A 26,677-nucleotide genomic window follows, 5' to 3' on the forward strand; every position below is an offset into this window, starting at 1 on the left:
CCCATATTTTTAAGTTTAATCTTTACTATTATTATAAATATTTATTTTTGATGGTCTTACTGGTTTTTATTGTTGTAGGCCATGGGTGTCAAACTTGTGGCAACACGTTGCCGTCACATGATGTATCATAGCAATTTTCCCCTTCGCAGATCTGGGGTGTGTGTGGCCTGCACATGATGCATCCGGTCCGTGAGCCGCCAGTTTGACACCCCTGTCAGCTGTCCAGCATTGCCTCAAAGTGAAATGGGTGGCAAAAAATCCAATAAATAAAATAAAGTTTGTGTTAACACGAAACATGAATTCTTCCTATATTGCTTTATCTATATTTCTGACATCTCATTATAATTCATTAATTCTGACATCTCAGTTCATGAAATCATAGCAAATTGATTATTAAGTATAAGACGCTTTCTAAGTAAAAAATCAGCAGAAGTTAGTAATAGTTTGATTTCTTTCATTAGCTAAAATAAATGGTCATTTAGACACCTGTAGTTTAGTTAGTTTAGTTAGTCATAAAGAAGAAGCAGTGGTCATTTAATGCATTATTATTCTTTTTTTATCATTGGGGAGAGAAAGCAGTAGTAGGAATGACAGCTTAATTTAACTGGGTGAGTGTTCATTTGTCAATCTTATATTTCTACAGATTACTAAGTGTTTGGGCAAATCCTGGGATTTATGTTATACTTTGTAAAGCCTACTACAATAAAAAGATGGCCATCCAGTGGTGGGATTCAAATAATTTAACAACTGGTTCTCTGACCAGCTAGAGAATGGGATTAGCCAGTTCTCCGAACTGGGTAAAAAGTTAACAACCAGTTCCCCTGAACTGGTGCAAACCAGCTGAATCCCACCTCTGCCAATTACTCATTTTGTATGATTAAAACTTCCCAAATGCTTTAGAAAACAACAAAACAGCAAGATGATCAACAATAAAAATATCAAAATGTATGCAATATCTTTGTAGGGAAAATGTCACAATTTTAATTTAAAATTATAGGGAATTATAAGGAGTTTCCTAAGTAATATTTTTTAAAAAAGTCAAACCACATTAACAATTAGAAAACAGAGGTTTTGTATTCAGTTATTTATGTATTTTAGAAGTCACCCAACTCCAGAATGATTCTGAGTCATTTACATTTAAAATAGGACAAAATAATAACTCAAAGTCTGGAAGGATAGACAGGTGTTTAAAAACTTGTGGAACATCATCATGGTGGAAGCTAATAGATATCCGAAGGAATCTTAATCCAGAGAAAACAGGCCTCCTGGGTCCTGATAATTGGCATTGCTTGATTGAGAGGACTCAAATTGCACCAACTCTGTCTAATCTTATTGGATGGACAAAGATATTCTATAATCCTATGAAGTCCTTCCTGGCACAAAAGAAGGGACTTCATAGGGCATTATCAATGCCTTGAATTATCCCTGGAACTTCAATGGAAACCAGGGCAGCCTGTGGAACAATGGAATCATATGGGCATACAAAGGCAGGCCCAGCACTGCTAATGCCATTGCATTCTGATCCAGTTGCAGCTTCTAAGTAGTCTTCAGTGGCACTCTATGTACAACACATTGCAATTTTCTGACTGTGAAAGGACTAGGGCATAATTGATCATCTGGAAAACTCCTGATCCAGGAAAGGCTGCAACCGTTGGACAGATGAAACTGTACCAAAGCCGTAGCTGGGAATCCAAAATGACCCCTTGATTGAGCACCAAAGGAAGATATTATACAATTGAAATATAACTGTGGAAAAGGCCCAAGTTGTTTTAAAGAAACATGACAATGTATGTATTGAGTTGTCCATCTTAAATATTAGTTCAACACATAAAAGTTCATCAACTCCCATGTCATTTGAATGCTTTTTATTAAAATGGTTCCATAAATTAAATAAAAAAAAACCATAGTGATTGAGATAAGTAAACCTTTATTGGAGCATTTGACCAATATGTGCAACACGAACACACACACACACACACACACACACACACACACACACACTCACGTAAAATACATAAATCTATTTAAAATTAGAAAACAAAACAAACGAAGAGAAAGTATGAAGACCAAAGGAAAGTAATAACAATGTCCTCCTTGAATGAATGATTGTCTACTTTTTTCGAATGAAAAATTTAATAGGAACTGTGGAAAAACAAATACTTATGTAACGATTAGATAAAAATATATTTACTGTCTTAAAACCAGATAGATTAATAAGCCTAAACTAGGGTCCTTTGCTATAGGCTAACAGACCAAAGGACTACAATATGTTTAGTAACTATGTAGTCTAACAATACTTGAATTCCTTAGTAAACAGGAATTGAGCCTCAGGATTGTGGCTTTTGAAATTAGGGTGTGTTTAGACTTGGAGGCTGCCCAAACTTCTTTCACATCTCGAAGGAAAAGCACCATGCCAAACATATGTAATCAGCAAAAAAAAAAAAAAGTGATTACATTTTGAAGAAAGATCATAAAACAAATGCTCCCATATGTTGCAGAGATCAAATAGAATATCTGAGAACTTGCACTGCAATATTTTAACTATATAGTAAAAAGAATGTTCTGATCTGACAATTAATGCAGTGTGTGAAAAATAACAGGAAAGGTCATGTAAGTTAATAAAAAAATTTAGAATAAGGAACAACTTATTCTAAAATATGGATATGGGTAAGGGAAAGCGAATTAACTCAAGGTTTGCTTAAAATCTAATCAATTCAGATAAGTAATTTATCATCTCCTGAATCATAAATTGTGGGTCAAAGACAAAGGAAAACAGGAACCAATTATCTCTCATCATCCTAACACTCTTTATTTATTTATTGTTTTATTTATTGGTTCTATTTATATGCTGCCCTTCTCCGGAGACTCAGGGCGGCTTACAATGCGTTAAGCAATAGCCTTCATACTTTTGTATATACCTGCTTAGTAGGGCTTTTGGTCCCCTCTAAGCGGTGTTCTTTTTTATACAAAGTCAGCTTATTGCCCCCACAATCCGGGTCCTCATTTTACCTACCTTGAAAGGATGGAAGGCTGAGTCAATCTTGAGCCTGGTGAGATTTGAACTTGTAGTAATTGCAGGCAGCTGGTGCTACTTAATAGCACTTTAGTCTGCTGCGCCACCAAGGCTCCTCTTAATGGGGAAATTAATGAAATGATTATCTAAACCAGTATATTTATAGCATATATGGCACATCAGAGTTGTTACTGGGTTTATTTTTTCAATAGATGAGTTAATTAGGTAGGTATTTGAGTCATTTGGAGTTGCTTTAAATAGAAATGGAGGATAAAATATTTAGCAGAAATTAAATGAATTGTATATAATACAAAGTTTTCATCATTACAGCTCATCTGGATAAGAGGAAATACTCTGAAAATAAAAATAGATGCTACCTAGGACTGCATTAGCTTTTTTAGCAGCTGCTGCACACTTTTGGCTCATACTTAAGTAGTGGTTTGCTAGGACGCTAACTCCCTTAGATGCTACTGTTGAACCAGGTACCACCTATTTTATACTTGTGTATTTGATTTTTCTTGTCTATATGTAGGCACTTGCTTTTCTCATCACTCAATTGTATTTTGTTGAATGGGGCTCACTGTTCAAATCTATCAAGATCCTTCTGAATCTTGAGTCTATCTTCTAAATGTTAGCTATTCCCCATAGCATGGTATCATCTGCAAATTTGATGAGTTCCCTTTCTGCCCAGTGTCATCTATATCATTTATTAAGATGTTGAAGAACATCTTCATAAATTATATAGGGCACAGAATCTTGAGCTACCCCACTGCATGTCTTACTCTGTTAGAAGTAGTCCCATTGAGGACTACATGTTAAGTGCTATTGGTCAGCCAATTGCGAATCCATCTGGTGGTGCATTGTTTATCAAGAAGTAGGCCGTGGTCTGTTTTGTTAAATGCCTTGCTGAAGTCCAAGTATACTATGTCCACAGCATTTCCCACATCCACTAATTAAAAAATTAATTAGAATAGGATAGAATAGAATGACCTGGAAGGGACCTTGGAGGTCTTCTAGTCCAGCTCCCTGCTCAAGCAGGAGAACCTATACCATTTCAGATAAGTGACTATCTAGACCAGGGGTGTCAAACTCAATTTCACTGAGGGACACATCAGGGTTGTGTTTGACCTCGGGAGGCCAGGGTGGGCATGGCCAGCTCAACATCACTCCTGTCAGGGGCACGGTACTTCTGCCAGTGAAAACGGAGCTTGGGAGGATCACATGTGGCAGAGGGTTGCAGGAGGCCGTGGCAGACAAAAACGGAGCTCGGGAGCCCATTTTCGCTGGCAGAAGTACCGCGGGCCGGTCCTTTGCTGTTTCAAGGGCAGCCCCAAGGGCCAGATCTAAGTACCCCATGGGCCAGGTGTGGCCACCGGGACTTGAGTTTAACACCCCGGTCTAGACTCTTCTTAAAAATATCCAGTGATGGAGCACCCACAATTTCTGTAGGATTAGCAAAGGTGTCTGACCTCCCTAAAAAAACTTGTTACAGTGAATTTTTAAATAGTAGAAGAAATTAAAATGTAACGTAGCTATTCTGCAATGAATCAGCAACTGGCTTTAAAAACTCATTAACAAATAAGCATACATTGAAATTTGCTTTGTATGAATATGTTTGTATAAATATATTTTATCATGTTGTTTTTTCAATATATGATATCAGATGTGATAATGAGGCATCACATGGATTCTAGAAAGACATCCAAAAGTCCATAAGATGGTGTGGATCTCTTTGAGAAGACTTGAAACAAGGTCTGGACTGGATCTACACAATATAATCCTGTATACTCTTCTGACATACATTCAGAATGGGAAAGAGTGCACTAGATATTAAACTGGCACATAGCTCAATGGGAACAACAAATTTAACAGAGAAATATAAAGTCAGGGAAGAAAAATACAGTTTCTTTTATCTTTCTTCCTTTTGGCACAAGCCTAACAAATCTTGCCTTCTGGTAATTAATCCATCATGGTTTCTCCATCTCTGTATGACTGCTCTGTTAGTAAATCTAACCCTAATTTATAATACTGAATCCAGGCCTGTCCAATTTCACAATTGGTAACATTCCTTCAATTTTTGCCTGGTATTTACATTTAATTGTCACTGTGATATTGTTCTACCATAGCAATACAATCAGTCATAATTGTGATACTGCCATTTTTGGCAAACATTGTAAACTATAATTAGTGCATGTACATTTTTGCTTTGTTACTCACATTCTCATAAAGGGCTTGAAGAGTCTCTAAGTCCACCACAGAGTTGTCCAAGTTCATGACAGCTATGAAAAAGGCAGAGAAAAGTTTAAAAAAGGATTTACATTTCAAGAAAAGACTAAGCACAATACAATAATGATCTATTGGCCATACAGTTTAATGGATTACACTTTATTAATGCCTTAAGAAAATGTTCCATCTTACATTAGATAAGAAAACTAGTGGAACCTGGCATCACATTTTAATGCAGTTAAGTCATCTATCCCCCACAATCATGTCTGGAGTGAGCTTATTGTTACCCATTGTATTGTTACAGAAAAAGTCAAATGGTAACAATAAGCTTTACGCCAGAGTTTGATGGTCTGACTTTAAAAAGTACACATTATAGTCAAACAGCAAAGGAAATATGTCTTTAGCTGAGTTTCAGCCTTTAACTGTATAATCCATGGATCAACCTAATTTATATGTAACAGATATAAGTTTGCTTAAAGCAACCTATGTAGTTAGTCATTACACAAACAGTTCCATAAGTATGACTTCAAAAGTCATACTTCATTTAGAATTAAACAGGAAGGGCAAGTAACATATTTAATAACAGCAAAGATATAAGGATTTAGGCTGGTAAGACAGAATTCATTAAAGAATGGTTTCAAAAGTTTATCTTAGTGCTGCTTAAAAAGAAATCAAGAAAGCAAAATTAGTTTTTATTATTTAAAAATCTCTAGCAAAGAAAGGAGATCAAATTTCTATGACTTCTGACAGACGGGAAATATTCAGACAGAGAAGCACATATACAAGTCTTTTAACCATGCAGCTGGTTACATCATACCAGAATAGATTATCTAGTGGGGCAACTGCAAAAATATTGATTTATCTTTATTAAGGGAAACCATTTTTTAGATATTGAAATGGGCCTCTGTTAAATTCACATACCATGTTTGTTTATAATTTACCAGGTCCGGAACTGTATTTCAACAGAATGATCCACATGGCAGGCCTTCTACATACCCTATAGAATTTCTGGTGAAGTCATTAATAAAGTTCTTTATTTATTTGAAATAGGTTTCTGTCACCTTTTACATCTTATCAGAATGTCAGGACTGGGGTAGAACTTACACATGCAAAATAACTACTAAAGCAAATTTTTCATTATCATTTAAGCCATTGTTTATCCACTGCATGGGACATGGTGGCTCAGTAGGTAAGACGCTGAGCTTGTCGATCAGAAGATCGGCAGTTCAGTGGTTCGAATCCCTAGTGCCGTGTAATGGGGTGAGCTCCTGTTACTTGTCCCAGCTTCTGCCAACCTAGCAGTTCGAAAGCATGTAAAAAATGCAAGTAGAAAAATAGGGACCACTTTGGTGGGAAGGTAACAGCGCTCCGTACGTCTTCGGCATTGAGTCATGCCAGTCACATGACCATGGAGATGTCTTCAGATAGCGCTGGCTCTTCGGCTTAGAAGAGCATCGCCCCTAGACTAGCACGCATGCGCGGGGGAACCTTTACCTTTACCTTTTATCCACTGTAGGATGAAGGCCTCTTCTGCATGTTTCCAACCAATATGGTCCTGAACTTAAGTTTAAAGAACTTAATTAAAACTGACACAATCTAGAAATTCCCAAGTGAACAAAACAGCCTGAACAGGGACAAGGTAGTGGGTTATAGTCTTTTTTTTTTTTTTAAGTTTATTAGTTTATAATATAGCATACAAAGAAGATACAAAAATAAATGGTAGGGAAAATAGGGAAGGTAAAAGGGAAAGAGAAAGTGAGGGAAAGAAAAGGGGGAAAATAAAAAAAACGGCATTGACTTCCTATTTCTTTTGCTACAGTAGAATAGGGCATTAACATCAAACCTCAGCCTTTTACTTTTACATAATTGTATTAACTAGCCATTTCTATGACAACAAATGTAAAACCTAAAATCAAAGTTTCATTTTTTTTCCACCTCAAGCACAAAGTCCAGAAGCGGTTTCCAAGTAGAAATAAAAGTATTTATACTTTTTCCTTGATCAAAACAGTCAATTTAGCCACCTCTGCTAACATCAATTATTGCAGCAATTATATATCAATTTTTGCAGCCATTCATCCATTGTGGGGATCAAGGTGACCTTCCATTTCTGTGCATAAAGTCTTGCTACCATCAACATATATAACATCAAGGTTCTGATTTTTTTCCCCCAGGTCTTTTTTCCATTAAACCCAAAAGAGAAGTCTCTGGTTTTCTTTTTATATTCACTGTAAGAATTTTCTATATTAAAATATGAATCCTACTCCAATATTTCTTTGCTTTATCACACATCCACCATAAACAATAAAAAGTCCCTTGTTTAAATTTACATTTCCAACATTCATTTGAAGTGCATGTGGGTTATATTCTTGAATTTTAATTTACCCTAAGTATTCTGTCCTTCTGAGCTACGGTGGCGCAGAAGTAGCCCGCAGCAGGGCTGCCTGCCGGCTGCCAGCAATTTAGCAGTTCTAATCTCACCAGGCTCAAGGTTGAGTCAGCCTTCCATCCTTCTGAGGTGGATAAAATGAGGACCCAGATTGTTGGGGGCAATATACTGATTCTGTAAATGGCTTAGAGAGAGTTGTAAAGCACTGTAAAGCGGTATATAAGTCTAAGTGCTATTGCCTGTAGGAGAAATATCAGATCAAATCAAATCTGTATTATTGTCATAGGCCAGTGGTTCTTATCCTTGTCTTCACTATAGAACTCCTTTACATACTTTTTGTGGTCCTAGACCATGGCCATGGTTAAATTTTAACTCAAGATTTAAATCATAACTTTTCTTCAAGCCTTTGCAGATCCCCTGTGATGATATTGCATCCCCTCAGCAGTCCGTGAAGCACAGCCGTCATAGACCATTATAAGGATGGTAGGGAAAACTATGAATTTTTTGACTCTGAAAACCATCCATACATAACATGTCTCTTCTGACTTCAGTTAAGTGCCATACACCCAGCCCAAAAAAGGGCTGAGAAAATCAGTCATCTGATTACAATGCAATTGCTTTCATGTTTCTTCTTTCTTCTATTTAGCATTTTCTTCTGCTTTCTATTTAATCTATATACCTCTAAGGCAAATCTTGACCTGGAGCAAAACGTAGCTAGAATTTCCTTTGACAATTCCTGACAAAAACTTAACAACAGATTACATTGCCCTCTATAAATCAGTACCTTTCACTGTTGCTAAATGATTTTGTGTATACACCTCAAGATTAGAGACAATATAATTCATGCTCATTTGTTTTTCATTGCTGTAAAGCATTTAGTGATAAAATCCAGTGTCTGGGACTCATCACATTTTCTCCCTACAGGTCTGAAATATAACTTTAGTTACAGTATAATAAAAGAATATATAAATAAGGAAATGTTGATCTTGATTGCATGAAGCAGAGTCCAGAATGTTCTTAGAGATTGGAGGGAAGGATTTAAAAAGATAAAAATAACATTCCTTCTTTTCAGGATATTCTTTTTTCCAGAGTCTTCTGCAAAAACCATTTTCTTTTTTCCAAATGTTTTATCATGTTTTACTTCTTTCCTTTTCTCATTTACCTATTTTCACAAAACATTTTTGTTTACCAATAAATTATCTTTTTATACATCTGTAGGAAATATTTTAAAAGTTAGTTCCCTATGACATACATTTTAACTGTTTTTCTTCTTGAAAATAGTAAGAGTTAACTTTTCTTTTTTAAAAAGAAGCTTTCCAAAATCAAATATCTAGTCCTTAAACTAAATAAACTGCATTAAAATTCCAACAAATCAGATTGCTTCATTTGAATAGCAACATAGATCAATATCATAATGCACCACAATAGAATTCCATGTAGGTTATTTTGGAGATAAACCAAAGCAAATCATCTACCTAGAATAAATACAGTTTTAATTAAGTGAGGTCCCCCCTGTATCAAACATAACAAGCAAAGTCTAAGAGATGGCAAGAAAGATTTTATAAAGAACATGGGAAGATGGCCAGGAAGAGAAAAATATACCGTGTTATACAGATACATTGTCATTTCCTATTTTCAATAAGGAGAAATTGTCTATGGTTAACTATACACTTCATTATGAACAAAAGCTTGCAAGGTATTTTATGATGGAATAGATTGAATCTATCTTGTACAGATAATATTATCCACAATGATTTAAAGGAGTACGAGATTTCAGGAATATTGCAAAGGGCAGTGGTAATCAGTTTAAAAGGAATTAAATACTTTACAGAACTGAAACATTTATTCATTTTTCTGATTTTTATCTTGCCCTTTATAAGCAACTTAAGGCAGTCAGCATATATATTTTTTCCTCCTATTTTTCCCACAATGCAGTGGGTGGGATGATCTGGACAAAGAGAGAGTAACTAACCCAAACAGCTTTTATGACTAAAAATAAATATGAGCCAAGAGTGTGTAGCAAAAATAAATAAATATGAGCCAACAATGTGTGTCAGCAGCCAAAAAAGGCAATGCAGTCCTAGTCTGCATTAATAGAGGGATAGAATCAAGATCACGTGAGGTCCTAGTATAGTTTTACAAAGCCTTAGTAAAACCACACTTGGAATACTGTATCCAGTTCTGGTCACCACGATATAAAAAAAAAAGATGTTGAGACTCTGGAAAGAGTGTAGAGAACAGCAACAAGAATGATTAGGGGAATGATTAGGGATCTATGGAAGCTTAAATATATGAAGAACAGTTACAGGAATTGGATATGTCTAGTCTAATGAAAAGGATTGATTAGGGGAGCCATGAGAGCAGTATTCCAATATTTGAGGGACTCCTATAAAAATGAGGGGATCAGACTATTTTCCTAAGCACCAAAAGGCAAGACACGAAACAATGGATGGAAACTAAACAAGGAAAGAAGCAACCTAGAATTAAAGAGGAGAAATTTCCTAACAGTGGGAGCAACCAATCAATGGATCAGCTTGCTTTCAGTTGTGGGTGTTCCATTACTGTAGACTTTCAAAAAGAGACTGGATAGCCATTTATCTGAAATGGTATAGGGTCTTCTACTTGAGCAGGGAGTTGGACTAGAAGATCTTCCAACACAGAGAGATCTTAATTCTACATTCTATGTTCCAAAACTCACAGCCTCCTGATTTCCAGTCTTCCTGGAAACCAGGAGACTGAGTTTTAGAACATAGCACCATAACCACTACACCAAACTGGCTTTTACTTATTTATATAATTATTACATAATTAATTATAATTATATTACTAATTGTAAATTAATTATATTACAATTGTATAATTACAATTATATAATAATTATTAAATACAGAATACTGTGCTCATGATAAACAATATTCCTCCAGGCCTTCCTGTCCTCTACCATCCCCCGGAGTTATTTAAGGTGATGCCTACTGCTTCAGTGATTCCATCCAGCCACCTCATTCTCTGTCATCCCCTTCTTCTTTTGTCCTCAATCTTTCCCAGCATTAGGCTCTTTTCCAATGAGTTCTTCCTTCTCATTAGGTGGTCAAAGTATTTGAGTTTCATCTTCAGGACCTGGCCTTCTAAAGAGCAGTCAGGGTTGATCTCCACTAGGACTGACTGGTTTGTTCACCTTGCAGTCCAAGGGACTTGCAGGAGTCTTCTCCAGCACCATAGTTCAAAGGCCTCAATTCTTTGGCACTCAGTCTTTCTTATGGTCCAACTTTCACAGCCATACATTGCAACTGGGAAAACCATAGCCTTGACTATATGCACTTTTGCTGGCAGGGTGATTTCTCTGCTTTTTAGTAAGCTATCCAGATTTGCCATAGCTTTCCTCCCCAGGAGCAAACGTTTTTTAATTTCTTGGCTGCAGTCCCCATCTGCGGTGATCTTGGAGCCCAGGAAAATAAAATCTGTCACTACCTCCATTTCTTCCTCATCTATTTGCCAGGAATTGAGAGAGCCGGATGCCATGATCTTAGTTTTCTTAATATTGAGTTTCAAGCCAACTTTTGCACTCTCCTTCTTCACCCGCATCAAGAGGCTCTTTAGTTCCTCTTCACTTTCTGCCATTAGAGTGGTATCATCTGCATATCTGAGGTTGTTGATATTTCTCCCGGCAATCTTAATTCCAACTTTTGAGTCATCTAGCCCTGCCTTTCTCATGATGTGCTCTGTATATAAGTTAAATAAGCAGGGTGACAGTATACAGCCTTGCCGGACTTGTTTCCCAATTTTGAACCAATCAGTGATTCCATGTCCAGTTCTCACTGTTGCTTCTTGACCCGCATATAGGTTTCTCAAAAGACAAAGAAGATGGTCTGATACTCCCATCTCTTTAAGAACTTGCCACAATTTGTTGTGATTCACACAATCAAAGGCTTTAGCATAGTCAATGAAGCAGAAGTAGATGTTTTTCTGGAACTCCCTAGCTTTCTCCATGATCCAGTGTATGTTGGCAATTTGATCTCTAGTTCCTCTGCCTCTTCGAAATCCTGCCTGTACTTCTGGTAGTTCTCGATCCACATACTGCTGGAGCTTAGCTTGTAGGATTTTGAGCATAACTTTACTAGCATGTAATATGAGTGCAATGGTGCGATAGTTTGAACATTCTTTGGCATTGCCTTTCTTTGGAATTGGAATGTAAACTGACCTTTTCCAGTCCTGTGGCCACTGTTGAGTTTTCTAAATTTGCTGGCAAATTGAGTGTAGCACTTTTACTGCATCGTCTGTTAAGATTTTGAATAGCTCAGCTGGAATACTGTCACCTCCACTAGCTTTGTTGTTGCTTAGATTTCCTAAGGCCCATTTGACTTCACATTCTAGGATGTCTGGCTCAAGGTCAGTGACCACCCCATCATGGTTATCAGGGACATTAAGCTCGTTCTTGTATAGTTCTTCTGTGTAATTTTGCCACCTCTTCTTAATCTCTTCTACCTCTGTTAGGCCCCTGACATTTTGGTCCTTTATCATGCCCATCTTTGCATGAAACATTCCCTTCATATCTCCAATTTTCTTAAAGAAATCTCTGGTCCTCCCTATTCTATTGTTTTCTTCTATTTCTTTGTACGTTCATTTAAGAAGGCATTCTTATCTCTTCTAACTATTATCTGGAATTCTGCATTCAATTGGGTGTATCTTTCTCTTTCTCCCTTGCCTTTCGGTTCCCTTCTTTTCTCAGTTATTTGCAAAGTTTCCTCAGACAGCCATTTTTCTTTCTTGCATATCTTTTTCTTTGGGATGGTTTTAGTTGCTACCTCTATCAGATCTAATTCCTTAAATCTGTTTGTCACTTCTACTGTATATTCATCAGGGATATATACCTGAACTAAATCATATCCCTAGTGCCTAGTGCTTTCCCCTACTTTCTTCAATTTAACCCTTAATTTTGCAACGAGAAGTTCATAATCTGAGTCACAGTCAGCTCCTGGTCTTGTTTTTACTGACTGTATAGAGCTTCTCCATCTTTGGCTGCAGAGCACATAGTCAATCTGATTTCTGTATTGACCCTGTGATGATGTCCATGTGTAGAGTCGTCTCTTGGGTTGTTCGAAAAGAGTGTTTGCTATGACCATCGTATTATCTTGACAGAATTCTAATCAGCCTGTGTCCTGCTTCATTTTGTACTCCAAGGCCAAACTTGCCTGTTATTCCGGTTATCTTTTGGCTTTCTACTTTAGCATTCCAATCCCCCCTGATGATAAGGACATCATTTTTTGTGTGTGTTCTATAAAGTGCTGTAGGGCTTCATAGAACTGGTCAATTTCATCCTCTTCAACACTAGTGGTTGGGGCATAGACTTGGACTACTGTGATATTGCATGGTTGGCCTTGGATTTGAACTGAGATCATTCTGTCATTTTGGGGATTGCATCCCAGTATTACTTTTTCTATTCTTTTATTGACTATGAAGGCTACTCCATTTCTTCTGAGGGATTCTTGCCCGCAGTAGTATACCTGATGGTCATCTGAATTAAATTCACCCATTCCTGTCCATTTTAGTTCGCTGATTCCTAAGATGTCGATGTTCAGTCTTGTCATCTCTTGTTTGACCACGTATAGCTTGTCTTGATTCATGGATCTTACATTCCAGATTCCTATGGAGAAAAGATCTTTGCAGCATCGGATTTTCCTTTCACCACCGGATACATCCACAGTTGAGCATCTTTTCGGCTTGGCCCAGTCACTCCATTCTTTCTGGCGCTACTAGTATTAGCCCTCTGCTCTTCCCTAGTAGCATATTGGACACCCTCCTACCTGAGGAGCTCATCTTCTGGCATCATATCTTTTTTCCGTTTGGTACTGTCCATGGGGTTTTCATGGCAAAGATACTGGAGTGGGTTGCCATTTCCTTCTCCAGTGGATCACGTTTTTTGTCAGAGCTCTCTGCTATGACCTGTCCATCTTGGGTGGCCCTGGATGGCATAGCTCATAGTTTCATTGAGCTACGCAAGCCCCTTTGCCACGACAAGGCAGTAATCGATGAAGAGGATATATTTTTTAACAACCTATATTTGTACAAATACTGTATTTGATGTATAATGTATAATATGCCTACTACAAGTATTAGTGAATTCTGTTAAAAGGCTATTTTTAGTACATAAGCATTTCTGCAATTCCTTTGAACAAACTTGAATGCAACTTTGCTCCTTTTTGAAAAAACACATTGCACACCGCTTTTACATTCTTTTAAAATTCCATCTTGGAGCTCAAAAATCCTCTCAAAAATGTTAACTTTAGTGAACAAGAAATATAGCATAGCTTCTTGTTTTACATTTTTGAAGCTTGTTAAGATTACCAAAGATTGAGATGCACAGCAATTTAATACTTCTATTTGAATACTTACAGGAGATAAGAGAAGGTCTGGTCTGGTACTACGGTACCAGGTGGTTTGTATATCTTCAGTGGCACAGGTATGCAGGCCACTGCTTGTATTTCACACAACTGCTCATACATTACGATGTAAAGCACAACAAAAACAACTCCTCTATAATATCATATTATTATAGCCCACAAGTACAGCACAAAAATAAAAATCACCACCAGGAAATAAAATGCAATTGATTTCCATACTATTGCTGGTAGTGAAAGATTTGCAGTTTGCCAATAATTTCTCTGGCACAATTAAGATGTTAATTTAAAGGCCTACATGATTTAGCAGGTGACGCCCATTTTCCATTATACATCTGTCCTGCTGTTGATCAATACTAGAGGCCATTTAATGATGTTCCTGCTGTTATTTTAGCACTTGGGAGAAGGCCATATATAGCACTGTTTTTAAATGTTGGAATTTCTTTTGACTCTCACTCTCTCAGACTTTGCAGAGGTGCATCTTTTTCATCAGGGTTTTAACTGTTTATTTTAGTATTCATTTGAATTAATGTTTTGCTTTGCCTTTTAAAAAAATCATGAATGCTATACCTTTGAATACTTGCTCTGGTAGAAAGCTGAGGTAAAAAACTGACTAAATATACATATAATGCTACATTTTAAAACAAATATCAGTGACCTTTATATGAGGCTTCATATAACCAGTGGTGGGATTCAAATAATTTAATAACAGGTTCTCTGCCCTAATGATTTCTTCCACCAACCTGTTCATCAAACTGCTCAGAAAGTTAACAACTGGTTCTCCTGAAGCGGTGCGAACTGGCTGAATCTCACCACTGCATATAACTCTACTCTCACTACCAGTTTTTTAGTAGCACAGCAATGAAATGACTTGTCTTGTCTCCAACTCTTTTTAGGATAGTAGAATAAAATAATAACACACAGCCTCAACTTTTTACTTTTACATAATAATATGTACTAGCAATTTCCATGACAGCAAACATATCTAATCAGCAAAACCCAAAGTCAAAGTTTCATTTTTTTCCCCGCTTTAAGCACAAAGTTCAGTAATGGCTTCCAAATGGAAAGAAAATTAGCTGTATTCTTTTCTGGGAGTAAACTAGTTTCCGTTGTTTCCTTTCTTTTTATCATATGTCTTTATTGACTTACTGATAATTTGTTTCTTCCTTTCTGTACTTTGAATAATGTTGCTGGCCTTGAAAAAAAATACTATGATTGGTATGTATGTACACTACTTTGGGATTTATATGTTCATGCAACAATGCAACATTATACTTTCCTAATAATCTAGATGTATTTTAGGTGTTATTAAAGCTTCCACTTATAGAGAAGCAAATCAGTGGTGGGTTGCCCCCAGTTCGCACCGGTTCTATAGAACCGGTAGTAAAACTGGCAGGAGGCTCCGCCCACTGACCCCAACATCATCAAAATGCTTCTGCGCATGCGCAGAAGAGCGGGCGTGCACGCGAGTGAAGTGAGCGCGCACATGCGGCCCCACTGCAAGCTGGTAGTAAAGGTAAGTAGAACCCACTCCTGAAGCAAATGCATATTCTCACTCCTGCCTTCTTCTTCTATTTTAAATACTTAATAAAAGTGTCCTAATGATGACCTGAGATGTTGGGAATTTTGACAAAATTCATATTTTAGTTCATGTATCTTTCAATATGCTAATATCATCTGATATCTGGCTTAAATGTCATTTTTACTATATATTTCCTGCCAAAATCATTTCTTATGTCATGTATTCAGGGCCATAATGAAGTATTACACTAAACTTAATGAAGTATTGCATAAAGAAGACATCAGCAATTGGTTAATAACTGGCAAAAGTCCCAGCAAAAAGGACAACAATAGGAAATTACAGGCTTATAACATGCTTGCCTATATTTTTAAATTATTCACAGGCATAAGAATGAATCACATCCAAGATTTCTTAGATGAAAATAACAACCCTCCAGTAGAAAGAAAGGAGGCAGCAAAAAAAGCAGAGGTACAAAATATCAACTTCTGATTGATAAAATGGTTTGTGACAATTGCGAAAAGTGCAAAATCAATTTTATATGGTCCAGATCGATTTTAAAAGGCATTTGATTCATTACCACATAGTTGGATCATCAAATGTTTCAAAATAATTGGTATCAATAAAACGTTAAAATGTTTATTAAAAAAAAGCAATGAAGCAGCATAAGACAGAATTGTTGGTTGGAAATGAAAACTCTAACAATAGCTTCTAATGTTAACATTAGGCATCTTCCATGGTAATTTATTATCATCCTTAACTTTTGTCATTCCCATGATCCCATTTTCAGTGACTGGATGTTTGGATCAAAAAAATATAACTAATAACTATTCACTATGCATTACATTCCTGATTTGATATTGACAGATTATATGCAGGGCACAGATTATATTCCCTGCAGAGATTTACTTCAAGTCAAACCAACTACAGGACATCCTTGATTTACAACAAAGCATTTAGTAACTGTTTGAAGTTACAACAGCACTGAAAAAACCAACTTATGACCATTTTTCACACTTATGACCATTGCATCATCCCCATAATCATGTGTACATGATCAAAATGTACATGCTTGGTAAGTGACTTATATTTGTGGTGATTGCAGGGTCCTAAGGTCATGTGATTGCCTTTTGTGAAATTCTGACAAGCAAAGTCAATGGGGAAGCCAGATTCACTTAACAACCATGTTGCTAACTTAATAATTGCAGTGATTCACTTAACAACTGTCACAAGAAAGGTTGTAAATAGTTGTAAAATGGGGCAAAACCTAACAAATGTCTCACTTAGCAACAAAATGTTTGGACTCAATTATAAGAATAAGACAAGGACTACCTGTATTAAAGCAAAAAAAGCATGCATTGCTTGATTACATAAAAACATTCAAGAACACGCACTGATGCATGTTAAACATTAGAACTTGGATGTGCTGAAAACACATAAATATTGAAATAGTGGAATAAAAACAAGAACAAAATGTTAGCAAGGAAAAGCATTACATGGTCAATTTCTACAAAAGATTGGGTGAAAAGATTGGGTAAAGTAAAACCTGGTGATGGCTTACAACTGGAATATCAGAAAAAAGAAACTGAAGGCTTGATTTTTTTTTTGGCTGTTCAAGAGCAAGCTATTCAAACTAGTTCAATCAAGGCAAGAATTGAAAAATCATCAAATGATTCAAAATGCAGACTGTGCAAAGAGGCAGAAAGAACAGTAAATCATATATTCAGCTTATTCAAGCAGATCCCACAAATTTATAAACAATGGCATAACACAGTCACCAAAATGATTCACTGGAACATTTGTAAAGTTATGTGCCAGTAAGAAAAAAATTGGTGGGAACACAGAGCTGGCTCATAACATACCAGATTTAACTTGGTTGAAAAGAAGGAAGTGCAGATAATTGATGTGACAATACCCGGACATAGTAGAATAAAAGACAAAAGAATTGGGGAATATCACATAGTATCATGATCTGTAAATTGAAAGATTATGGCATAAACCAGCTGGGGTGGTCCCAGTGGTTATCAGCCCAGTAGGCACCATATGAAAAAATCTTGGGCGGCACTTAGAAAATCTGCACATAGACAAAATTTTCATTTGACAGTTACAAAAATCCTTGCTGCTTAGATCTGATATAAACTCACTGATGTATTATGACATCCTAGGTTCTTGAGAAGAAATTGATGCTTATGAAGGCCCACATCAATAACTGGCAGCTGTAGCTTCACTTTTTTATGTATGTAATAAAAAATTTGGTCCTTTGTGCTAGGCCAGGCCAAGAAACAGTCATCAGAAAGATTCCAGGAAAGGTGCTTTATTATAATATATTAACACAATCTCCAAAGGTTGTCACCACCTTTTTCTATCTCCTTTTCAAGGACAAGATCAAGGTGGGAATATTCTTTTTCTCATGCTTTTTATTTTCCCAGGGATTCCACTTCCTTCTCTAGGCCAGAACAACAGTATATATTTGTAGAGAGATTTATCTGTCTGCCCCATTTCCCATCCTATCCTATTCCAAGTTGAGAAAAGCATACAGAACATGGCTTCTTTACCAACAGTGTTCATAGGTACCATTTCCTTTTGTGAAATAAAGAAATGTGATCTCTCTCATTGTGTTTCATGTGACACAGAGGGAGAGGCCTTAAAATAGAGCAGTTGCCAACAATCCAAAATGATGCTCCATTGTCTTTCCCATAGTAATGAACTGGGGAAATATGGAGGGATTTCCTCCCCTCCAGGCTTCAGCCTGAACACATTGATTTATGAAGCCAAACTTTTTTGTTTGTTTTTGCTGCCTTCTTTTCATACATACAAATCTATTCTGTTCAATTTGGAGTGTTGGTTTTACTGAGAGTCACATAAGAGTTCCAACCTCTACATAATTCTTCTTCTGCGCATGTCCAAGATGGCGTCCCGGCGCTGAATCCCGGATCTTCGGGGGGGCGATGCCTCGGCTTGGGGGACTTCGGGGGGGTCATTTTGAACATCTATGACCCCCCGTTCGGGTAAAAGAGCATCTGGGGATCCCGTTGAGAGCTTTGTTAGCTCTCCTGACCACCCCAGCTCCGAGGAGGACGACGTCAAAGTGCTGGCGGGTGAGGGCATGAATGGATGCGGCCTATGGGGAGTGGCGCTGGCACCGGTGGCTACGGGCGGTCGCGGTAGCGGCAGTGGCGGCCCCTTGATGACGTCGACGTTTGAGGCCCCTACGGAGGTTCCCCACGCCCCTGGATGCCTCGAGGAAGATCTGTAGAGGCAGGGGGCGGCTGGGGATGTCCGTGGGGAGGCCGATGGCGACGGTCGCGATGGTGGCGGTGGCAGCCGCGGCGGCGACTGCGATGATGATGGCTGATGTCGGGGTGGCTCCCAAAGGCCTGCAGACCTGAATACTGACAGCATAGGATTCTTCAGCAGCAGCCTTAGACCGAGTCCTGGGTGATTGGAGAGTGTTGGACCCTTGGGGGAAGGGTTCCCTCATGGAGACCCAGAGACCCCCCCAGGATGAGCTGGACGGGGGGGGATGAAATAGGGCAGCATTATCCATCAGACTGGAAGTTTGAGGGATTTACAGGGGTCGGAAAATGACTACAAACTTATGCGGTTTGAATTTCCCCTCCCTCCTCCTTCCTTTGGACCGAGTTTAGGCCTATGGGCCTTATTACGGCTACAGCTACCCATCTATCTTGGCCTGCTGAATTATTCCTAATTTTCCCCATTTTCTATCTAGCTTGTCTGAACTCCCTGCCATGTAAAATCTCTTTGATGTGAATTTACGAACTTAAACCTCCTTCTGAGCAGGATATTTGGACTCCCGGATGCTACTAATCCCAGGAGGGATACTGGTTCTATGGACGTAAGGCCAGTTGAAGGCGGAATATGGCTATCTTCATGCCTGGATTTCCATCAGAGTTTCCATGGGTGGCCTAGGTGAGAGCATGGCTGCCCTGGAAACTTCTGGGGTCAAATGATTCACACCTCCTTTGCCATTGTCGTGAGAGGACAATGCTATGTTTGTAATATCGGTGGTCCCCCTACCCTTGGACTTTGGCTCCCCTGATGATTATATGTACTCGGTGTCGGAACTCCTCGCCCTGCAAGATTCTCCCCTCTCGCAGGTTTGGCCCTCCACATTATCGAGGGCCTATCTCGATGACGGACTTTGGAGTCCAGAGAGATGGCATGGAGCAAGGAAGAATTTGTGGGGTTTTCTAGGGAAATTTTTTAATATTTTAAGGGGTTCTGGGAGGGGGGTTTGTAATGATCTTTCTAGAGAAATTGGGAAGAAGACTTTGGGGGATGGGGGGAGGAAATCCACCAGGGTCAGAGCCGAGCCCGGCACAGGGTAACGATTCGGGGGGTGCTGGTCAAGGGACTGGGAAAGGGATGGGGGACGATACCTATGAAGTCTGTACCATCAGCACGGTAGATGGGAGGGGCAGATATGGCAGGAGCAGGGGACCATATCATGTGTTGGGGGCTCGCACTCGCTGTTTGAGAGCAATTGCTTGCCCCGGTCCCCACGGCTCCTCTCGGGGACTAGGTGGCTTAGACACTCAGGATCTGGGCCTTCGGCTGATGTTATGCAACACTAGGTCCATGGTAAATAAGGCCCCTCTCATTCACGATCTTATACAAGAGGGAGGAGCGGACCTGGCGGGTATTACGGAGACCTGGTTGGGCCCGGAGGGCGGTGTCCCTCTGGTTGAAATGTGCCCACCAGGCTTCAGAGCATTCCATCAGCCGAGGGCCCAGGGGAGGGGCGGGGGGGGTGGCGGTTATTATTAACGAGGATCTGGGTCCAAGGGAGACCACTGTGCCTCAGATAGCTGGATGTGAGTCCCTCCTTGTGAGGTGGGGTCGTGGGGTTCAGATGGGCTTGTTGCTTACGTACCTGGCTCCCTGCTGTGTGGCAACAGCCCTACCTGAGCTACTCGACATGATAGCCACAGTGGCAGTAGATACACCCAGGCTTTTAGTCATGGGTGATTTCAACTTGCCATCCGCTGGTGAAACGTCTGAGGTGGCTCGGGAGTTCATGGCTTCCATGACGGCCATGGACCTGACCCAGTTAGTTCATGGCCCTACTCACAGGGGAGGTCACACTCTGGATCTGATTTTTGTCTCTGGCCAGTGGTTGAGTGGTCTTGTTATTGGGGATATAGACGTGGAACCCTTGTCATGGACAGATCACTCACTCCTTCACCTGGATCTTCAAACCGCTGCCCCCCGCCACAGGGAGGCGGATCCAATTAGATGGATCCGCCCCAGGCACCTGATGGATCCTGAGAAGTTCCAGATGGAGCTTGGGCCATTTCCTGAGGTTCTAGCACATGACTCGGCCGAGGATCTGGTAGCCGCCTGGGATCGGGCGGCTGGTGGGGCCTTGGACCGAATTGTGCCTTTGCGGCCTCTGACCCGGTGCCGATCCCGTGCGGCTCCTTGGTTCACTGAGGAGCTGAGGGAAATGAAGCACTGGAAAAGACGCCTGGAGAGCGGTTGGAGGGCCAGTCTCGCTGAATCTGATCGAACACTGGTAAGGTCGCATATTAAGGCCTACCTAGTGGCGATAAAGACCGCAAAGTTTAATTTCTTTTCCGCCTCTATTGCGTCATCAGGAAATCGTCTGGCCGCCCTGTTCAGGGTAACCTGCTCCCTGCTCCATTCGGGAGTGCGGGAGGATCCCTTGGAAGGCAGGGCGGAGGATTTCGGACAATACCTGTATGACAAAATCACTCAGATCCGGGGGGATTTGGACTCTGACTGGGTAGATCAGGGCAGGGTGACGAGGAATAGTCTTGAGAATGTTATCTGGGAGGAGTTTGATGCTGTGACTCCCGATGATGTGGACAGGATTTTTGGGAGACTTAGTGCGGCCACATGTTTACTGGACCCGTGTCCCTCCTGGCTGGTACTGGCTTCCCGGGAGGTTACACGAGGCTGGCTCCAGGGTGTTATCAACGCTTCGTTGAGTGAGGGTTACTTCCCCACCGCCTTGAAAGAGGCGGTGGTGAGGCCTCTCCTCAAAAAGCCGTCCCTGGATCCGGCAATATTGGCCAACTACCATCCTGTCTCCAACCTTCGCTTCATGGCGAAGGTTGTTGAGAGTGTGGTCACGTGACAGTTTCCACAATTCCTGGAGGAAACATCTTATCTAGATCCATTCCAGTCGGGTTTCAGGTCTGGGCACAGCACAGAAACGGCATTGGTCGCGTTGGTTGATGATCTCTGGAGGGCTCGGGACAGGGGTTGCTCCTCTGTTCTGGTCCTGTTAGACCTCTCAGCGGCTTTTGATGCCATCGACCATGGTATCATGCTGCACCGGCTGGAAGAATTGGGGGTGGGAGGCACCGTGTTACGGTGGTTCTCCTCCTTTCTCTCCGACCGGTCGCAGTTTGTGTTGGCAGGGGGGCAGAGGTCGACCTCGAGGCCTCTCATTTGTGGAGTGCCGCAGGGATCGGTCCTCTCGCCCCTTCTGTTCAACATTTATGTGAAGCCGCTGGGCGAGATCATCCGTGACTTTGGGGTGAGATACTACCAGACACCCAGCTGTACATCTCCACCCCAAAGATGCCCTTGAAGTGATGTCCCAGTGCCTGGAGGCTGTGCAGATCTGGATGGGGAGGAACAGGCTCAAGCTCAACCCTTCCAAGACTGAGTGGCTGTGGCTCCCGGCATCCCGATATAGTCAGTTGACTCCATCACTGACTATTGGGGGCGAGTCGTTGGCTCCCACAGAGAGGGCTCACAATCTGGGAGTCCTCCTGGATATGCAGCTGTCCTTGGAGGAACATCTGACGGCTGTAACCAGGGGGACCTTTTGTCAGGTTCGCCTGATTCGCCAGTTGCGGCCCTTTCTTGATCGGGATTCCCTGTGCACAGTCACTCATGCCCTCGTCACCTCTCACCTTGACTACTGCAACGCTCTCTACATGGGGCTCCCCTTCAGGAGCACCCGGAGGCTCCAGCTGGCCCAGAACGCAGCAGCGCGGGTAGTGACGGGAGCAGCATGGCACTCCCATGTAACACCGCTCCTGCGCGAGCTGCACTGGCTCCCGGTGGTCTTCCGGGTGCGCTTCAAGGTGTTGGTTATCACCTTTAAAGTGCTCCACGGCATAGGGCCTAGCTATCTTCGAGACCGCCTGCTGCTACCGACGACCTCCCATCGACCCGTGCGCTCTCACAGAGAGGGCCTCCTCGGGGTGCCATCAGCCAAACAGTGCAGGCTGGTGACCCCCAGGGGGAGGGCCTTCTCTGTGGGGGCACCTACCCTCTGGAATCAGCTGCCCCCAGAGATAAGGAGAATCCAAGACCTCAGTGCCTTTCGTCGTGCCCTTAAAACCCATTTTTTCAAGCAAGCCGGGCTGGCTTAAGAAGAATTTTTTAAATGTTTTAATTGGTAGTGAGTTTTAATTGGGCCAAATTTATATATCTTTTAATTGTTTTTTAATATTTGTACTGCATGTTTTTTTAACTCTGGCTGTACACCGCCCTGAGTCCTCAGGGAGAAGGGCGGTATAGAAATTCAATAATAAATAAATAAATAAATAAAATAATGTATTTTCAACTTTCTGATGGGTTGAAAAGAACCATGGCCTTAAACAACTAAAACTAATGGGCAAAATAATAATGTTAGTATTAGCATTTAGTTTTTCCTAGTGTTTCTAGTGGAAATTTATGGATTTGAAGGAGGGAGATTTTGATTCAATGTGCAATTTTATGCATGTGACTTAGGCATATTTCTTACCTCACAATGACAGTATATACAAGTGGAAAAGGAAAGGGTTCTATAAAGTATTGTGTCATGACCATTATGTTCTAGTCCATAGAGATAATGTTATACTGATATAGGTTTTAAAGAAAATGGTATAAAATAAAAGGTATTTTTAGTATAAACATTTCCAATGCAGGCATCTTGAGTAAACAAGCTTATATAAATTCAAAGACATAAGTTACTGATTAAATCAGCCAAAACTTCATACACCTATACAGTTTGTTTATAAAATTTGTGGAAGTTAAATTCGTAGAGAACAAATACATTTTGTTTAAGTCAGTGTGTCGCCTTCTTGTCTGGGGGAAAAAGGAAAAAAAAAAGACCCCTGTGCACTAATTCTTTCAGAATAAAATGTTTAAATGCAAACATGATTAGTATTGTAGACTGTTTAATCTAGGGAGATTATGTTGCATTTCTATTTTTTTTTTTTTAGAGTTTTATTGATATGGGCCATACTGATTTCTTCAGTGCTTATCTTAATTATTTGAGCATATTTATTTAAATTTGTAAAGTAATAAAGACAGACTGAATAAAATATGAGGATCTTAGATGGATGGGCAAATATATTTTTAAAGGAAAGAATCCAGAAAAAACCAAATCTATCAAATCTGTCCCTTAATAGATTGCAGCAGTCCACACTGATAATATATGGTAGTTCTGTATGAGTAAAAACAGAACTGCAATGTGTTTCATAAAAAGTAGAAAGAATGCTTTAGAGTTCATTGGAACGTGAATGTAGCACCTGGTGAGCTAGTGGAGTGTTTCATTAAGTCTGTGGTTCCAAACTGTAGACCATGGTGCCCAAGATCACTGTAGAACCATAAGCTACCACCTTGAGGTAGTTCACAGTTTTGGTCTAGGGAAGCTGTTAAAAAATTTCAGGATACTCTGAACTAAGAAAGTTTGGGAAGCTCTGCATTAAGCAATGTGAAATGTGTTTCCCATAACCTGAAAAAATATGGTTAATGCAGAGTTGTTCCTACTGGGTATCTTTCCAGAAAAAAATAGTAAGGACATTGAATTTTGATCATACATGTAATAACAGCTGCAAGAATTGTGTATGCTCAAAATTGGAAATCAGAGAAAATACCTTTGGAAGAAGAAGTAATAAAAAAAATTTAGATTGTGCAGAAATGAATAGATTAACCTTGATGATTAAAGATAAGGGGCAACCAGAATATTTTAAAACATGGAATTATTTTTATAGTTGGTTGGAAAAGAGATATAAATGACTGATATCATAATTATGTATAAATGTTGATTACAATATTGATTTAGCAATGAAATGTTAGAATGGTTTGGATGAAGATGAAGATAGAAGAAACTTATGGAAGATGGAGAAGAAGCCTAGAAGATAACACCGAGATGTCACAGGGAAGGGAGGATTGATGTATTGTTTGTTTGTCTTAAAAAATAAAAAAAATTACTAAAAAGAAAAAATATGGTTAATGCAACCAAAAAAGATTGCATTTTTTAAAAAATGCTGAACATCTCAGAGAATGTTCAAAAGATGTTAAAATTACCTTGGAGTTCTAAATATAATTTGGGAGTTGAAACAGTAACTCACATGGCTTGTTCTCTTCAATTAAATTTGAAAGTGAAATCAAAAGTGAGTGGACTGACGTATGTTTTCCTTAGCTATATTTCTAGTATTTGAAATGTATTAAGACAAGCAAGGATTGTAGATTTTTCGGGTATAAATATTGGTCAAAACAATTACTATAATATAACGGTACATGGAAGGAGAAATCTATATTTGAATTGCAGCAATAGAATAAATTAGTGTTTGGGGAGTTGTTTTGTTGATAACATAATTTCCGGGTCTTTTAACATTTGTGCTTTTGTGCAAATTGCTAAAGCTTTGTGGTTGTGCTGATCCTTCAGTATTGTTATTATATCTGTGTTTTCTTTTGTTGATTAGTTTAGTCTGTGTTTTCAAATTGTTGAGAGTGCCTGTACTTTCAAATTGTTAGACTTACTATAGAGAAGTTAAAATTAGTAACAAATTATGTAGGAAACTGCCTTATGAAATATGAGACCGAGTCAGCTAATACTGACTAGTTAGCTGCTATACATGAAGATTCTCCAGCTTTTCCTGATAAGCTGGAGTCACCAGCTGGGAACTTGTGTATACTTTGTACAAAGTATATGCATCTCATTCTAATGTTCAAAAAACATTATAATTTATAACAGAATAGGGAATATCGTTTTGCAGTCAACTTTTAATTCTTAAAAATTTCATTGGTATATAAACAATGATGGAGCAAAAATGCAGTTTAACAAAAAAAAGTTAATAACTGAAACATACTCCTTAAATAAATTGTCAAAGGTTTGAAAATATTTTAAATATTAAAAGAAGTTATATGCATGTTCTTGATACTGTCATGAAACAAATGACAATACTATCAGGAACTATATATTTTGGAGCATCTTAAACCATTAAATCAAATTTCTCAGAGAGAATCTTGAGAAATCTATTAAAAACCTGATAAATGTATGGAATCAAAACTAATTTAATTGCCTACAAAATACTGCTAGCATATTCTGCTCCACATTATAGTCATTACGAATTAAAGTGCAAAAATATTTTATACAACCTTTTTTATGACATTCACATTATTCATAAATAGTCTTTAAATTCAAAAAGGAAACCATATTATCAAAATGAAATTCTATCCCCAATATTTTTCTATACAACCAATGTACTAAATTATTGTCATCATCTCTTTTTAAGAATAAGTGAGAATAACTTTAGGGATATAATTTTAATTACTGCTGGGCTTGTCTATTTCAAAAATTCAAACGTTTGGGGTTTTTTCCCTGTTTGTAGGAAGTAAAAATTTTAAAAAGAAAAAGAAACAGCTGGATTTGGGGAGGGAGAGAATAATTTATGGGCAAATGGGATTTGTCCTCAAATGAAAGCTCACATAGGCAGGGTGAATCATATAGTTTTCATGGCAATCATACAATAGTGAATTGTGATTATCTTACAAGCTCCTCTTCTATTTGCAGAAATCTACAGAACTCTTCTTTCTGAATATCTGTACATATTTATTACTGCAATTTTAATCACACTCTGATACAAAACAAAGAACTACTTCTCCCCCCCCCCCAAATTAATAACAATTAGAAAAAAATAATGCTTTCTATGGAAGCTTTCTAACTTGGAAGGCTTTGCCTCTCATACAGCTCTAGCTCACCTACAAATGCTAACCAATTCTGGTGAGAAATTGAAATGTTCCATTTTTGAACCATGCTAGTCTACAAAGGAACAGATGTTCACTTTTATGAATGTTGTGGTATATCTGGGTATCTAGTTGGATCTAGGCATCTCCTATGTTGGCCTAGAATGAACCATGGTGGT

General features: G+C 39.1%; 1 protein-coding gene across 1 annotated transcript in view; it reads right to left on the reverse strand.

Moving 5' to 3' along the window:
- Positions 1-26,677, reverse strand: part of FMN2 (formin 2) — a 202,838-nt gene that overhangs the window by 74,803 nt on the left and 101,358 nt on the right. Inside the window, 1 exon segment of the mRNA XM_070950697.1 lies at positions 5,231-5,292. Coding sequence (XP_070806798.1) covers positions 5,231-5,292 — 62 coding nt within the window.

The sequence above is a fragment of the Pituophis catenifer genome, unplaced genomic scaffold (assembly GCF_029215685.1).
Source record: "Pituophis catenifer annectens isolate HBS135680 unplaced genomic scaffold, rPitCat1.0.hap2 SCAF_1, whole genome shotgun sequence".
NCBI lineage: Eukaryota > Metazoa > Chordata > Lepidosauria > Squamata > Colubridae > Pituophis > Pituophis catenifer.